The 17,285-nt window shown below is 39.9% G+C and overlaps 1 protein-coding gene across 3 annotated transcripts in view; it reads left to right on the top strand.

The window, feature by feature from the left end:
* The window catches only part of SH3BP2 (SH3 domain binding protein 2), a 288,568-nt gene that overhangs the window by 202,335 nt on the left and 68,948 nt on the right, over nt 1-17,285 (top strand). For all 3 annotated transcript variants that reach the window (XM_053704202.1, XM_053704200.1, XM_053704201.1), the window contains exons 2-3: nt 8,464-8,603; nt 15,061-15,163. In XM_053704202.1, the coding sequence (XP_053560177.1) occupies nt 8,468-8,603; nt 15,061-15,163 (239 nt within the window). In that variant the 5' untranslated portion in view covers nt 8,464-8,467. The remainder of the gene's footprint in view (nt 1-8,463; nt 8,604-15,060; nt 15,164-17,285) is intronic.

The raw sequence follows: 17,285 nt of genomic DNA, 5'->3' as shown, positions 1-17,285 counted from the left end.
TTAATTAATTTATTGATAGTCTAGTGTTAGGTTTAATTGTAACTTAGGTTAGGATTTCTTTTACAGGTAAATTTGTAATTATTTTAACTATTTTAGCTATTAAATAGTTCTTAACTATTTAATAGCTATTGTACATGGTTAAAATAAATACAAAGTTACCTGTAAAATAAATATTAATCCTAAAATAGCTATAATATAATTATAATTTATATTGTAGCTATATTAGGATTTATTTTACAGGTAAGTATTTAGCTTTAAATAGGAATAATTTATTTAATAAGAGATAATTAATTTCGTTAGATTTAAATTATATTTAACTTAGGGGGGTGTTATTATTAGGGTTAGCTTAGCTTTAGGGGTTAATACATTTATTAGAATAGCGGTGAGCTCCGGTCGGCAGATTAGGGGTTAATAATTGAAGTTAGGTGTCGGCGATGTTAGGGAGGGCAGATTAGGGGTTAATACTATTTATTATAGGGTTAGTGAGGCGGATTAGGGGTTAATAACTTTATTATAGTAGCGCTCAAGTCCGGTCGGCAGATTAGGGGTTAATAAGTGTAGGCAGGTGGAGGCGACGTTGAGGGGGGCAGATTAGGGGTTAATAAATATAATATAGGGGTCGGCGATGTTAGGGCAGCAGATTAGAGGTACATAGGGATAATGTAAGTAGCGGCGGTTTACGGAGCGGCAGATTAGGGGTTAATAAGTGTAAGGTTAGGGGTGTTTAGACTCGGGGTACATGTTAGAGTGTTAAGTGCAGACGTAGGAAGGGTTACCGCATAGCAAACAATGGGGCTGCGTTAGGAGCTGAACGCGGCTTTTTTGCAGGTGTTTGGTTTTTTTTCAGCTCAAACAGCCCCATTGTTTCCTATGGGGGAATCGTGCACGAGCACGTTTTTGAGGCTGGCCGCGTCCGTAAGCAACTCTGGTATCGAGAGTTGAAGCTGCGTTAAAAATGCTCTACGCTCCTTTTTTGGAGCCTAACGCAGCCTTTATGTGGACTCTCAATACCAGAGTTATTTTTATGGTGCGGCCAGAAAAAAGCCGGCGTTAGTTTTTCGGGTCGTTACCGACAAAACTCCAAATCTAGCGGTTTGTGTTGAAAAGAGATTTAAAAAGCATGTGATAAGAGGCAGCCCTCAAAGGCTTAGAAATTAGCATATGAGCCTACCTATGTTTAGTTTAAACTAAGAATACAAAGAGAAAAAAGCAAATTTGATGATAAAGGTAAATTGGAAAGTTGATTAAAATTACATGTCCTATCTGAATAATGAAAGTTTAATTTTGACTAGACTGTCCCTTTAAACACTAAACAAATGCTAGTATAATAATGCATTCAAAGTAAAGATTAGTCTGAGAATAACATGTAGATATATTTTTTAAAGTTTAATTAGTTGTTTAAATATTGGCAAAATAAGTGTAACGTTTTAGTGTCTATAAAACACTGGGAGCTGCCATGTTGTAACTCGTGTTACCTTCTCTGCTGTGGCCAATTAGAGACAGTTATAAATAGGTCACTAGAGTGTGCAGCCAATGGCTGTGTAGAATATAACAGTGCTCTGCATTTCCATTTCTAACAGGAACTGAAAAGCTCACAATTTCAGAATTGAATTACAGGAAATGAGGACAAAATAAATAATGAAAGCATATTGCAGAGTTGTTTTTACATATACGATTTATCATTTGTATTACTATCCCAAACTGCTTAATGTCCCTTTAATATTGAGTTACATACATATACATGTCTAAAGATGGATATGTATGTGTGTGTGTGTGTATATATATATATATATATATATATATATATATATATATATATATATATTAACAAAAAAGATCAGCACTCACCACCATTTCAACCACTCAGTGCACGGCCAAGAGATAAATACATTAAGGTGCATTGCATAAGGACAAGACCTGGTGATGATCCCTGAGGTCCCTTGCAAAGAAAGCCAGCACACGAGAATTAGAACAACACACCTTCCTTTAATGCAAAAATAGCATAACGTTTCAGCTCCTACTGGAGCTTTGATCACATGCAGTAGTTCATGAAGATAAATCAAGCATAAAACAACATGCACAAATAAACCCTTAAATACCCCCACCCACCAATCAGACTGCAGCACAAAAAACCGCCAAATACAAAGATAATCAACACAGCTGTGTGTCACAATGTCGGACATGGACCGCAAGCATCGACGTGTGTCCATGGAAACTCAGTAGCGTGTATCACGCAACTGCGCATGCTTAAATAACGTAATAGCGCATGCGTGCGCAATGACGTCATGGCGTCAAAACTAATTGGCATGGTAACCATAAACAATAGCAGAAGATCAGCGGAAAACACACCGCAATACCAGAGGCAACAATATAGCCATCACCTCCACCAATCAATGGGTACCAAGACAACACTGAGCTTGCCCACCTATATACACATGAACTTTATCAAAAACATAGCTGTGCGCCAACAGGCATATATTTAGTGCATGACGGAACAAAACAGCCTATATACAGGTTGCACAAAAAATTGCATCTGATTAGCCAGTGAAACTTAATTAAAAACAAGCAATTATATTCATTATCGGCCACCAATACACTCCAGCATCACGTAAAGTACAAGATGTAATTAAGCAGCACTGGCCGATTGTGTCAACAGACAATACATTACCGTTTGGAGAGACATCACCACCAAGATTGGTTTATAAGAGGGCACGCGCAGTTGCGTGATACACTCTACTGAGTTTCCATGGACACACGTCGATGCTTGCGGTCCATGTCCGACATTGTGACACACAGCTGTGTTGATTATCTTTTGTATTTTGCGTTTTTTTGTGCTGCAGTCTGATTGGTGGGTGGGGGTATTTAAGGGTTTATTTGTGCATGTTGTTTTATGCTTGATTTATCTTCACAAACTACTGCATGTGATCAAAGCTCCAGTAGGAGCTGAAACGTTATGCTATTTTTGCATTAAAGGAAGGTGTGTTGTTCTAATTCTCGTGTGCTGGCTTTCTTTGCAAGGGACCTCAGGGATCATCACCAGGTCTTGTCCTTATGCAATGCACCTTAATGTATATATATATATATATATATGTGTGTGTCTACATATGTATTTATATGTGTGTATTTATTTACAAACATATATATATATATACACACACACATATAAATACATATGTATACATATATAGACATATATATTAGTACATTGTGCATTGGAGCCCTTTGCAGTTAAGTTAATTCTTAATAAAGGTTTTAACTATGTATTTATTTTAAATATGTCACATTCCAATGTTCTGTACATAGCAGAATATGTTCTATTTATTGCTAAATATATATTCCTATATATATCTGTCTATATCTATACCTATATATTATCGTGTGTATATATAAATATATATACAGTGTGTATATATAAATATATATACAGTGTATGTATATATATATATATATATATATATATATATATATATTGTACCAAAATATCACCAGATATATGTAGAAATATGTATTTATTCATAAATAGGACATATTCTTGTATGTGAAGAGCATTGGAATGTGAAATATTCATATTTTTATGTCAGGTTAGTGCATATGAGAATATGCGATCAGGTTTGCACGAGAGTGGGGTGTTAGTTTTTTTTCCTCTCCATTGACTTCTATGGGGGAATACGTGAACGCACGCACAATATTGTAGGTTCAGCTTTTAGCGCTCGTTAGGTTGGCATAATAACTCATAATTAAAGCACAACCCGACAAGCGCAAAAAGCTTACTTCTAGCGTGGTTAACGCTCAAGAAGGAGAGTTGATTAGCGCTCCCCTTGTAATCTGGCTCTATATGTTTGAAATTCCATTAGACAGTGGTGTTTGCAATGGTGAAATTTTGAGGTTGATTTTAGTGGATTTGTCTTTGAAAGGATAATGCGCTATAAGACCTTAAAGGGACATTCCAGTCAAAATTTAACCTTTTAACGCCGTTATGTTGTTCTATTCCGTCATAATTACATTGGGCTTTAGAGCCGTTATGACGGAATAGAATCTGTTACATATCTACAACCACCAAAAAACACCCATGCTAAATAGTTTCTAAATTTTGTCCTGAGTTTAGAAATACCAAATGTTAACATGTTCTTTGCTTTTTTTGTAACTTATAGGGCCATAAATACAAGTAGCACTTTGCTATTTTCAAACCATTTTTTTTTTCAAAATTAGCGCTAGTTACATTGGGACACTGATATCTTTCAGGAATCCCTGAATATCCATTGACATGTATATATTTTTTTTTAGAAGACATCCCAAAGTATTGATCTAGGCCCATTTTGGTATATTTCATGCCACCATTTCACCGCCAAATGCGATCAAATACAAAAAATCGTTCACTTTTTCACAAATTTTTTCACAAACTTTCAGTTTCTCACTGAAATTATTTACAAACTGCTTGTGCAATTATGGCATAAATGGTTGTAAATTCTTCTCTGGGATCCCCTTTGTTCAGAAATATTAGACATATATGGCTTTGGCATTGCTTTTTGGTAATTAGAAGGCCGCTAAATGCCACTGCGCACCACACGTGTATTATGCCCAGCAGTGAAGGGGTTAATTAGGGAGCATGTAGGGAGCTTCTAGGGTTAATTTTAGCTTTAGTGTAGTGTAGTAGACAACCCCAAGTATTGATCTAGGCCCATTGTGGTATATTTCATGCCACCATTTCACCGCCAAATGCGATCAAATTAAAAAAAACGGAGAAATTTTCACAATTTTAGGTTTCTCACTGAAATCATTTACAAACAGCTTGTGCAATTATGGCACAAATGGTTGTAAATGCTTCTCTGGGATCCCCTTTGTTCAGAAATAGCAGACATATATGGCTTTGGCATTGCTTTTTGGTAATTAGAATGCTGCTAAATGGCGCTGCGCATCACACATGTATTATGGCTAGCAGTGAAGGGGTTAATTAGGTAGCTTGTAGGGAGCTTGCAGGGTAAATTTTAGCTTTAGTGTAAAGATCAGCCTCCCACCTGAAACATCAGACCCCCTGATCCCTCCCAAACATCTCTCTTCCCTCCCCTACCCCACAAATGTCCCCGCCATCTTAAGTACTGGCAGAAAATCTGCCAGTACTAAAATAAAAGGAAAATTTGGGCTTTTTTGTGCATTTTTTTTTTGCATATTTACATATGCTTCTGTGTAGGATCCCCCTTAGCCCCCAACCTCACTGATCCCCCACCAAACAGCTCTCTAACCCTCCGCCTCTGAGTTAATGTGCGCCATCTTGGGTACTGGCAGCTGTCTGCCAGTACCCATTTTAGTGAATAATATGCTTTTTTTTATTAAAAAATGTCCCTTTTCTGTAGTGTAGCTTCCCCCCCCAATACCAACCCCCCACCCCTTCCAGATCCCTTAGATGCTTTTGAAAAAATAAGTGTATTTTATTTGACATTTTACTTTTAACTTTTTTTCTGTAGTGTAGCGGTTCCCACCCGCGCCCGTGCGCGCCCCGAAGGCTCCGCCCCCGATCCCGCCCCCCTCCACCTTCCAGATCTCACCGATGGCCGCCCACCCGCCTCCCAAGTCGGTTCCCACCCACCAACGATACCGGCCATCGATGTCCGGTGCCGAGAGGGCCACAGAGTGGCTCTCTCTGCATCGGATGGCCAAAAAGTGTTATTGCAGGATGCCTCGATGTCGAGGCATCACTGCAATAACCGGAAAGCAGCTGGAAGCAAGCAGGATCGCTTCCAGCTGCTTTCCAGACTGAGGACGTGCAGGGTACGTCCTTGGTCTTTAACTGACATACTTTAGAGGACGTACCCTGCACGTCCTCAGTCGTTAAGGGGTTAAATACACTTTTGAAACAGCTATAGCTTTTTTTAGAAGCGTTTCTGCTAATACATTTATATTAGACAAATGCTTCTATTCATAACTGAGATGCATCCATGTGGATTTCAGTTTTGGCTGGAATATCCCTTTAAGAGTACGTGTATCACACACAGCATTTACAGCAGCCTGTTTGTTACTTATAATGTTCAGCAATCGTATAATGACAAGTGCTGTAAGCGTAGTATTTACACAAAGCAGAAGTCACATCACTTATCTGCATTAGACCATTCTCCAAGAGCAAGTTACACATTAACAGGAAAAGCCAAACCGATGCCTGGATTACATAGGATTTTCTGTTAAAGGGACATGAAGCTCTAAACATTTATTTTTTTTGGTGGGGGGGGGGAAGGTTGTGAAAAATGTTCCGTTAAATGTGTTTATTTTTGAAACTAATAGAAATTGCAAGTTTGTGCAATACTGATGTGTGAGAAAGAAGCTTGCACGCTGGTTAGCAGAACTCTCACAGCACTGTGAGTATTGCATAAATATGTTTTTTCATGTTTTGATGAAATTTTTATTGCTTTTATGCAATATTTATATTTAATAAAGGTTTTAACTATGTATTTATTGTAAATATTTCACATTCCAATGTTCTGTACATAGCAGAATATGTTCTATGTATTGCTATATAGATATTCCTATATATATCTGTATTTATCTATACCTATATATTATCGTGTGGGTATGTATATATATATATGTATTGAACCAAAATACCATTATATATATATATGTAGAATAAATAGGACATATTCTTGTATGTGAAGAGCATTGGAATGTGAAATATTCTTATTTTCATGTCGGGTTATCGAGCATGTGCGATTGGGTTTTTTGCGAGAGTGGGGCGTAAGTTTTTTTTTTTTATCTCCATTGACTTCTATGTTTGAACTTCCATTAGACAGTGGTGATTGCAATGGTGGAATTTTGAGGTTGGTTTTAGTGGATTTGTCTTTGAAAGGATAAAGCGCTATTAAGTTGTCACTCTTGGGGAGCCGATTTATCAAGGTCTGTATGGAGCTTGATGACCCTTGTTTCCGGCAAACCTTCAGGCTCGCTGCTCCATAACTCATCCGGAATGATTGACAACCCCTGCTAACGGCTGATTGGCCACGAATCTGCAGGGGGCGGCATTGCATCAGCAGTTCACAAGAACTTCTGGTGCAATGATAAATGCTGAGAGCGTATGCTGTAGGCATTTATCTATGTGCGGCGGACATGATACGCTACTTCGTATCATGTCCGCTCACACATAATAAATATACCCCTTGGTACAGCAGCCTGTTTGTTACTTATATTGTTCAGCAATCGTATAATGACAAGTGCTGTAAGCGTAGTATTTACACAAAGCAGAAGTCACATCACTTATCTGCATTAGACCATTCTCCAAGAGCAAGTTACACATTAACAGGAAAAGCCAAACCGATGCCTGGATTACATAGGATTTTCTGTTAAAGGGACATGAAGCTTTAAACATTTATTTTTTTTGGTGGGGGGGGGGAGGTTGTGAAAAATGTTCAGTTAAATGTGTTTATTTTTGAAACTAATAGAAATTGCAAGTTTGTTCAATACTGGTCTGTGAAAAAGAAGCTTGCACGCTGGTTAGCAGAACTCTCTGTTGCTGGACAGTGACACCAGAAAAGTGAAGTTATTTTTTTCTCAATACTGGAATGTTTATTTAACTATTACTGGGTTGAACAAAATACAAAAAAAGAAGACAATATACCAAGCAACTTGAGGACAAATGCAGCTCATAAAAAAGGGTAATTTGATTAAATCGCCAGGCTTGACAAACCCAGGAGACAGGGAGCAATGGCTCTTCAGATTCTAGTTTTGGTTCTTAGTGATTATTTGGTTCCTAAAAAATGTGTAACTGACTCCTCACTGTATCAACGGAGTTAAAGCAAATTTAGTTTATGGATGTAGCTGTCAATTCATCAGGTAAAGAATATGAAATGTTTTACATTTTTTTAAGTGAAATTAAATATATAAAAACTTTGAATGTTTATATGAACAGTGCATTATTTCTAACCATGTGCTGTTTGAATGCTATGCAGCTGCCTAGGGTGTGTCTTGCACTAGTCAGATGATGCTCACTCGCACTCAGTGTGATTGGATGAACACAGTATGGTATGGCGCAGTGCTTTGCATTGACAGCATTTTTTAAAACAAATTGGGGATTTCGATTTGGTTCTTTTTTATTTTAGTGCAGAACACAACAAATCACAGGAACCAGCTCCTGACTTTTTTCATTTTTTTTATACCGATATTATAGATGTAAATTTCATTGTTTCACTATTGTAATTTCTGCCTTTGTAATTCTTAATCTTTTATGTATTTTTTTTTTAGAATGAGAGATATTTTATTCTATTTTATTTTTTTAACTAAAATGTGTATACATTATGTAATATTATTATTATTTACATTGATATAGTTATTTTCTTTTTTCCAAATTGCCGTGTTTTAAATCTGTTTTCATTATATTTTCTGACTTCACATCTTGTCTGTAACAATTATATAAAGTTTCACACCAATACTATTGCATTTACACCCAGAAAAACTTAATGCTGATTGCTGTTTCTATTGCAGAACAATGGCATCTGCGGAGAACAATTGGCCAACTCCAATGAAGGCTATAGGAGCACAGAATCTACTGACAATGCCGGGCGGTGTTACATTATCAGGATATTTGCACAAACGGGGAGGCAAGCAGATTCAGCTGTTAAAATGTAAGTTATAGTGGGGTACATTTAGTTGCACAGACACAGTAATCTAAGGGTCAGTCATTCAGTGGCTACAGAAGTAACTTGTTTCTCACCCCGATGGCATCAGAGCCCCAGAATTTAGTAGTTAAAGGGACATGAAACCCAAAATATTTCTATTATGATTCAGACAGATAATACAATTTTAAGCAACTTTCCAATTTACTTCTGTTATGCAATTTGCTTAATTCTTTTGGTATCCTTTGCTGAAAAGCATACCTAGGTATGCTCAGAGCAGCAATGCATTACTTAGAGCTAACTAGTGATTGTTGGTTGCACATATATGCCTCGTGCTATTCAGCTAGATCCCAGTAGTACATTGTTGCTCCTTCAACAAAAGATACCAAGAGAATGAACCCAGTTTGATAACAGAAGTAAACTGGAAATGTGTTTAAAATTGTATGTTCTATCTCATTCATGAAAGAAAACATCTGGGTCTCATGGTAATTCTTCATTTTTATGTCACTACAATAATTTTATGGTCATGTGATTTCCTGAAAGCCATCACAAGTTATTGATATTTCTTCCAATAAGAACGTGTGCAGTAGTACGACTGCCCTGTATTTCAGTAAATGTGGGGCCTCATAAACACATATCACCTGATACATTTGTATATACTAGTGAGAAGCGTCAGTCGATTTCCTGACCTTGTGCATCCAGTTTTGGGCTTGTATTGTCAATTGCAGATGTTTATGGTTGTCCAGTTATCTGCTTTCGTTCATTTACAGCATCTTTAAAACATAACTTCCATCCCAATATTTTTAGCGTATTTGATATTCCTGATATATTGTTTTAGTTTAATGACCATATAGACATATATAGAAGACTATTATCTTGCTACTGTAGACATACCGGTACAAATGTACAGTAGCGCAACATCATTGTTTTATGAAGACAGTTTTTATTTACTGCAAATATATGGAGTTCGTTTTTCAGTGTTATCGTGCAAGAAGCTGAACAAAATACAGACATGAGTCTACAAGGAAGTGTCATTTAGTCATTTTTGCAGTTTATAGTTGAGCTCTTCATAAGACAGGTCACCAAAGAACATGATGTGACAAAGAGAAACCACAGACCTATGTGGTCAGTATATGCCGAGAGGCTCCGGAGACGACTTAGTCTACAATGGTTTCTTACATAATGGTTTAACAAGTTTTTTTTTTAGGAAGGCATAGTCCGCCTAGAAGGCTGTATATGTACAAAGGGTTACATTTATGAAGCTGCATTTGCAGCTTTTGAGGCTTTGCAGAGCGAGACTGCAGCCACATATTGAAGAAGCAGAAACTGCTTCTGTTTTGGCAAAATCAATCACCCCAACACTCGCTTGTTCGGGGTGATTGTGATTGACACACCCTGCTCAGGAGCAGGGGGTGGTATTGCACAAGAATCCACTTGTGCAGTGTTAAATTTAACTATTTGCTAACCTGGCCACCCTGCAACAATGATGCGTTTTGCCCAAAGTTTTTTTTGTTTTTTCCTTATGTGTGGCATATTAAAGAAGACATTTTTAAATATATGACTTTTTTTTTTTAATAAATCAAGTTTTTTTATTGAAGGTTTGTGGAGGTTTGTCCATGTCTGCCAATAGAGTAGTTGTGCACAAACATGCATTTCCTGTTTGTTTTAATATCCTTTTAAATAGTTTTAATATTTCTGAAGTTGAAGTGAGAAATGGCTGTTCTTTCTGTGGGGAACTTTGGGATTCCCTATTTATTTCTTTATTAGGAAACACAAAAAAGTATAAATAGGTGATACATGGCTTTTTCTTCTTAAACAGGAAGAGTCCACAACTGCATTCATTACTTTTGGGAATTCAGAACCTGGCGACCAGGAGGAGGCAAAGACACCCCAGCCAAAGGCTTCAAATACCTCCCCCACTTCCCTCATCCCCCAGTCATTCTTTGCCTTTTGTCACAGGAGGTTGGCTGAGAAGTGTCAGAAGTTTGAGTTAAGTCTCTAATGGAGGGTAGTACTCTTTGAAATGGGACTGGAGTTTTAAGTAGTCCTGTTAGCCTCTCAGTGAGAGCATGGATGAAGGTTAGAGTCCGGAGATGCAGGGAGAGTCTGCGAAACCATCCCGACTTATATTAACAGCTCCTTGGCAATCAGCGTTGACGAGTTTCGCTGCCTGCCTTTGTTCACTCAAGTCCATGTCAGAAGCGAGGCTACTATCTGTCACACTTGAAGGGCTGTGTTCCTGGTCCATGGCGTAGATTCCGGTAAGATCATTTCATTTTACTTCATTATGTGAATGTGATGTTAACGTAAAGGTAGGGTTCCTGTGGGACTTTTATCTTGAAATAAGGAATCATGGGTTAATATCCCCTAAGGGGGGTTATTGAACAGGGGGGACTTTAATCATGTTTGTTATGTGTTCTATCTGCTGAAGTTTAGTAATACTTTAGGCTCATGGCTTTTCGGAACATTAACGGCCTTATCGTCATTTGGCGCCATCTTTAGATTGCGCGCTATTTTATGACTTGTACGGGGCACCTCGTGACCGGGTGCAGTTATGATGTTGTCACTTCCGAATGCTGACCGTGTGGTGACAGAGAGAGTCTGCTCGTGGGTTGTCTGGTTCACAGGAGGTGGTGAGTGCCCCAGCCATTGGGGGTGTAAAGAAGGTGTCAGTTACCGTTTGTCATTTTTGTAATCCCATGATGGAGGATTCTCAGATGCGGAGAATGCATCTTGTGATGAATATGAAATGGGCTTGGTTATCCATGCCCATCAGTTATGTTCCGATTGCCGTTTCAGAGTACTCTCTTCTCCCGATTAAGGGTCCACAGAGTGCAATGAGCCGTCCGCCCCCGAGGATGCTAGGTCCTACGAGGCGCGTGTCCCTGAAACTTCCTTTGCTATGCAAGCAGATGTCCCTTTGGTTTTTACTCCTTCTGTGGAAGGTGGCCTGTTTCCTCCAGAGGTTACGGCACGGTTCCGCATGGCCATATCTGCGGCCTTGGCTCATTTGTATCTCCCAAGTGAAATATTTTTAAGATATTGTCCGTGTTCTGTCAACCAGGGCCCTCTGGGCGGGGGATTGCCTGATTCAGTTCGGCCTCCTGGGGAAGCAGGGGCCTCTGAGACATGTTTTGGCATTGCTAGAGGATCCCAGTCCTAGTGGGCTGAGGGATTTGAGGCCTTAGATGCCGGATGGCAACCTGGATAGATGTTTTGGGGATGAAGCTAATCTCCTTATCGTCTCAGTTTTTCTTTATTTTATGTGTCAGTTCCAGTTTTGAGCTTAGGTGAAGGGGGCCTTGTGATCGGCTGGTCCGGTTGGGCATACCCCTTTTTTTCCCTTGGGCGTTCACCTGCAGGTGCTGCCTTACTTTTATTTTAGATTTGAAAAGATGTATTTGATTTATTTGTATAAAGCTCATGGTTGATATAACTTTCGTTTTGAGAACGTTTTTTTCTCTGGAACCGATACTTGTGATTTTCTGGTCGCGTGGGCACTTCCTCGGAAGTTGCGCACTTTGGCTAAGTCCGAGGTTATGTTTTCTAGTTCATATTATCAAGCCTTTGGGTCGATTTTTCTTAGACCAGATTCTGAATACCAGGCAGGTACTGGTTGGGTGCTGTCTACTGTTTCTTGGGTTCATGTCACCCTTGTGGTGCTGATTAACCTATCGGCTTTAAAAAAATAAATAAATATATGTATATAGTAATGCCTGATGAAACGGTCTGGAATAGACTGAGAAACGCGTTGCAAAATAAATACTGTTTGTTTTATACCACGACCCGGTATTTTTGCTTCTTTCCACGATCCACTTGTCTTTGAAACAGGACTTTTACCACGGAACCTTTCATACACTGACACTGTCAGTTTTGGAGAAAAAGTCTCGGTGGCGTGAGTGCAGCAGGAGAAACCCTATCAGCTTGCAGCTCACCTGGACCGGCCATTGGCCCTAAAAAACGTGGGTGCTACTTTCTAGACGCCTATCTGGATTCCACAGGTCCTCTGGGTGAGACCTCCAGCGTACTCCAGCGTACTGACTGCTGGAATTTGAATGTCAGCCTGCTTTATCGCACCTTATTCATTTAAGGTGCCACTTTCCTTGTGAGTAGTTTTTTGCACATCACTTTTATATTTGTTGTTTTAACGATTCACACTATGTTGGTGCCCCTTGTTTATCTTCCATATAATAATAAGGCCTAGTGTTATGGACTCCGGACTCGGATCCTACAACGAAGTTTGGGGCCTGGGGTGTAGTTCCAACACTTCTGGTAGGAGGGTTGTGTGCTCCGATATAGGTTGGGTTTTGCTGGCAATATAGCTTGAGATGCGTGACTGACTGTTTCAGACTTTATTGTGGGTTATAGGTCCCCTGAGGACTCAGAACCACGGTTTTCCATTCATTGGGAAGTCTGGAAATTTGATTGATTTCCGGAGGTTTAGTATCTGATTAAGTGGACGTTTGAGTCTTCACTTGTGGTATCTCCGGATGACGATTCTTGTAGCCTAGTCGCATTCTTCTTGCGGTGGCGAGGTTTCCTTCCCTCCCGTCTTGGGTTGGGTCATTTGTTATGGAAGAGTGGACATGTCCTTCTTTTTATCACTGTTTTGTTTGCTCTAGTGCGTGGGGTGCAGGGGTCTCCCTGCCGTTCTACCAGGAGCTGCGAGGCTCCCAATGTTATTCCATTCAAGGATGTCAGGAGATCGGCAGGGATCTCTGGAGACTGTCGTCTGTTCAAGATAAAAACTGCCCCTTGTCATACCTGACTCTCAGGTGATGCCCGTTGATCCTTTTGAAAATGTAGCCCTTCAGGCTTAAGAGTAGAGGTCTGGGGTCAGTAACAGTCTGCTCGCCTGTCTAGGGTCTGGAAACTGACCATGGATTACCTTGTGATCCAAGAGTACTAGTGGCCCTTTCCTAAACTGGTTGGGAGTTCTTTTCAGACTCTTGGGTTTGTGGATCTTGCTTGGTATTTTACATTTAAGGACTTTAGATGGCGGAAGGCTCTGTATGGGTGGGCTCCTAACCATAGGAGACAGCTTATGGGTTCCTCAGGGGCTTCAGATCTTTGGATCAGTTTCGTTTTCCCTCTCTTGCATTCTCAGTATCATGGAATTGATTTCTGGTATCAGAATGCTGTGAGTCAGAGTACTTTCTTCCCTGGGGGAGTGTTCCTTCTTATGTAAGGCTGCAGTGTAGGGTTCTTTGGACCCAAGCATGAGGTTCCTGTCATGGTTCAGGGTAGCATGCTAATTTTTAGTAGTGGTCAGACTTCTACTCTGGGGCTTTGATGCCTTGTAGATCCATCCTTTTTTCTTCCGAGGGTCTGAGACTCTTGTCTGCAAAGGGTCTTTCACTAGCCTTGGGGGCTGGAACCATTGTCCTGGAAGGAAGGTCTGGGATCAGTCTGCCTTTGCAGCATAGACCATTTACTTTTGAATCTGTCCTCCCCTTCTTAGGGGAACTCTGAGAGCCCATCTCTCTACCGGCGGCGGCTGTTGCTGGTGATGGCTTAAGACGACTTTGTGTCATGTGGATGGGTCATCACGAGTTTTGCTCACAGGTGACTCTGTGCCCTCTTTAAGAGCTCTTTTTAAGCTGCTGGGTACGGTTTTCCTGTCTCTGCTTGTCTATGCTTAACTTGATGGGTCTTGTCTTGTCTAGGTTACAAGGGGGAACTCGCGGGTTCTGGAACATCATTGTGGGTATGGTGATGTTTTCTCCTGACTATGGACTTATCTTCTGATCCTTGTCCTCCTAGGGAGTTTGTTTCCCTGGACGGTGGTCCTGCTGCAACCTCGGGTTACTCTTAGTTGCTTTGGTCTTTTGATTGTCTCATGAGGCCTCTATTCTCCCTCTCGGGGGTAAATAGAGATTTTGACCAGTTTTTTGATTTACGTAAGTCCGTTTTGGATGGTCCTTCAGATTGTAGTAGTTGAGTGCCGCAGGGCTGACTCCTCAGGGGCCTTATGCTTAGCAGACTCTGGGTCTGAGTGGTCTCTAGCACGGCTTTGCAGGTTGTGTAACTGATGAGTGGTTATTCGGGCTCCAGATTTTCCCTTGTCGTTATAGTTTTTTGTAGGGTGTCGAGTAATTTCAGGATGTGGTGCCTTTCAAAGGAGCCGCCTTTTTGTACCCACCCTTTGTTTGCATTCAGTGTCCTCTAGCTTGGGTATTGTTTTCCTAAAAGTAATGAATGCAGCTGTGGACTCTTCCTGTTTAAGAAGAAAAACATAAATTATGCTTACCTCATAATTTTTTGGTGGCTAGGTTCTGAATTCCCAAAAGTAATGAATGCAGCTGTGGACTCTCCCTGTCAGAAGAAAAGAAAATGATCAGGTAAGCATAATTTATGTTTTGCATGTGGTGCCATCAAGTAATGCAATTGATTAAACCTCTCTTCATGGTATACTAAATGTACATTGAGTTGTGTCACTGATTTTTACTTGTTTTTTACTTTACAGGGCCCTTGAGATATGTGATTATACACAAGGGCTGTGTGTATTACTTTAAAAGCAGCACATCGCCATCATCACAAGGCGCCTTCTCATTAAATGGATACAATAGGTTTGTAGAATCACAGTCACGTCCTAATCTATGTATCGCAATGGAAAAAATATATTTAGCATCCGTCAAACATATCCACATTATTAAAGGGATAGTAAACATCTTGTAATTACAAGACATTTCTTTTGTGTTGCTACAGAATTTCACCAGCCAAGTATTAATGTTTTTAAAGGGATATAAAAGCCAACTTTTGTCTTTCATGATTTAGACAGAGCCTAACATTTTAAATAACTTTACAATTGACTTCTATTATCACATTCTTTTTATTTTCTTTGTATCCTTTTTTGAAAAGCAGGAAAGTAAGCTCAGGAGTGTGCACATTTCTGCAACAGGTTTGCAAGAATGTTATGCATTAGCAAGAGCACTAGATGGCAGCACTATTTCCTGTCATGTAGTGCTTCAGACGTGCACGCTACCTATCTGGATATCTCTTCAACCAAGAATAAACATGAGAACGATGCAGATTTGATAATAGAAGTAAACTGGAAAAAAAATTTAAATTGTATTCTCTATCTGAATCATGAAAGAAAAAAACAGAATTTATGCTTACCTGATAAATTACTTTCTCCAACGGTGTGTCCGGTCCACGGCTTCATCCTTACTTGTGGGAATATCTCTTCCCCAACAGGAAATGGCAAAGAGTCCCAGCAAAGCTGGCCATATAGTCCCTCCTAGGCTCCGCCCACCCCAGTCATTCGACCGACGGACAGGAGGAAAATATATAGGAGAAACCATATGGTACCGTGGTGACTGTAGTTAGAGAAAATAATTCATCAGACCTGATTAAAAAAACCAGGGCGGGCCGTGGACCAGACACACCGTTGGAGAAAGTAATTTATCAGGTAAGCATAAATTCTGTTTTCTCCAACATTGGTGTGTCCGGTCCACGGCTTCATCCTTACTTGTGGGAACCAATACCAAAGCTTTAGGACACGGATGAAGGGAGGGAGCAAATCAGGTCACCTAAACGGAAGGCACCACAGCTTGCAAAACCTTTCTCCCAAAAATAGCCTCCGAAGAAGCAAAAGTATCAAATTTGTAAAATTTGGCAAAAGTGTGCAGTGAAGACCAAGTCGCTGCCTTACATATCTGGTCAACAGAAGCCTCGTTCTTGAAGGCCCATGTGGAAGCTACAGCCCTAGTGGAGTGAGCTGTAATTCTTTCAGGAGGCTGCCGTCCGGCAGTCTCGTAAGCCAATCGGATGATGCTTTTAAGCCAAAAGGAAAGAGAGGTAGAAGTCGCTTTTTGACCTCTCCTTTTACCAGAATAGACAACAAACAAAGAAGATGTTTGTCTAAAATCTTTTGTAGCCTCTAAATAGAATTTTAGAGCACGGACTACGTCCAAATTGTGTAACAAACGTTCCTTCTTTGAAACTGGATTCGGACACAAAGAAGGAACAACTATCTCCTGGTTAATATTCTTGTTAGAAACAACCTTTGGAAGAAAACCAGGCTTAGTACGCAAAACCACCTTATCTGCATGGAACACCAGATAAGGCGGAGAACACTGCAAAGCAGATAACTCAGAAACTCTTCTAGCAGAAGAAATAGCAACTAAAAACAAAACTTTCCAAGATAGTAACTTAATATCTATGGAATGTAAAGGTTCAAACGGAACTCCTTGAAGAACTGAAAGAACTAGATTTAGACTCCAGGGAGGAGTCAAAGGTCTGTAAACAGGCTTGATCCTAACCAGAGCCTGAACAAATGCTTGAACATCTGGCACAGCTGCCAGTCTTTTGTGTAGTAAGACAGATAAAGCAGAGATCTGTCCCTTTAGAGAACTTGCAGATAATCCTTTCTCCAAACCTTCTTGTAGAAAGGAGAGAATCTTAGGGATTTTTATCTTATTCCATGGGAATCCTTTGGATTCACACCAACAGATATATTTTTTCCATATCTTATGGTAAATCTTTCTAGTTACTGGTTTTCTGGCCTGAACCAGAGTATCTATCACAGAATCTGAAAACCCACGCTTTGAAAGAATCAAGCGTTCAATCTCCAAGCCGTCAGCTGGAGGGAGACCAGATTTGGATGTTCGAATGGACCCTGAACAAGAAGGTCCTGTCTCAAAGGTAGCTTCCATGGTGGAACCGATGACATATTCACCAGGTCTGCAT

This window comes from Bombina bombina, chromosome 2, assembly GCF_027579735.1.
Source record: "Bombina bombina isolate aBomBom1 chromosome 2, aBomBom1.pri, whole genome shotgun sequence".
NCBI lineage: Eukaryota > Metazoa > Chordata > Amphibia > Anura > Bombinatoridae > Bombina > Bombina bombina.
This window is presented reverse-complemented; position numbering and strand designations above follow the sequence as displayed.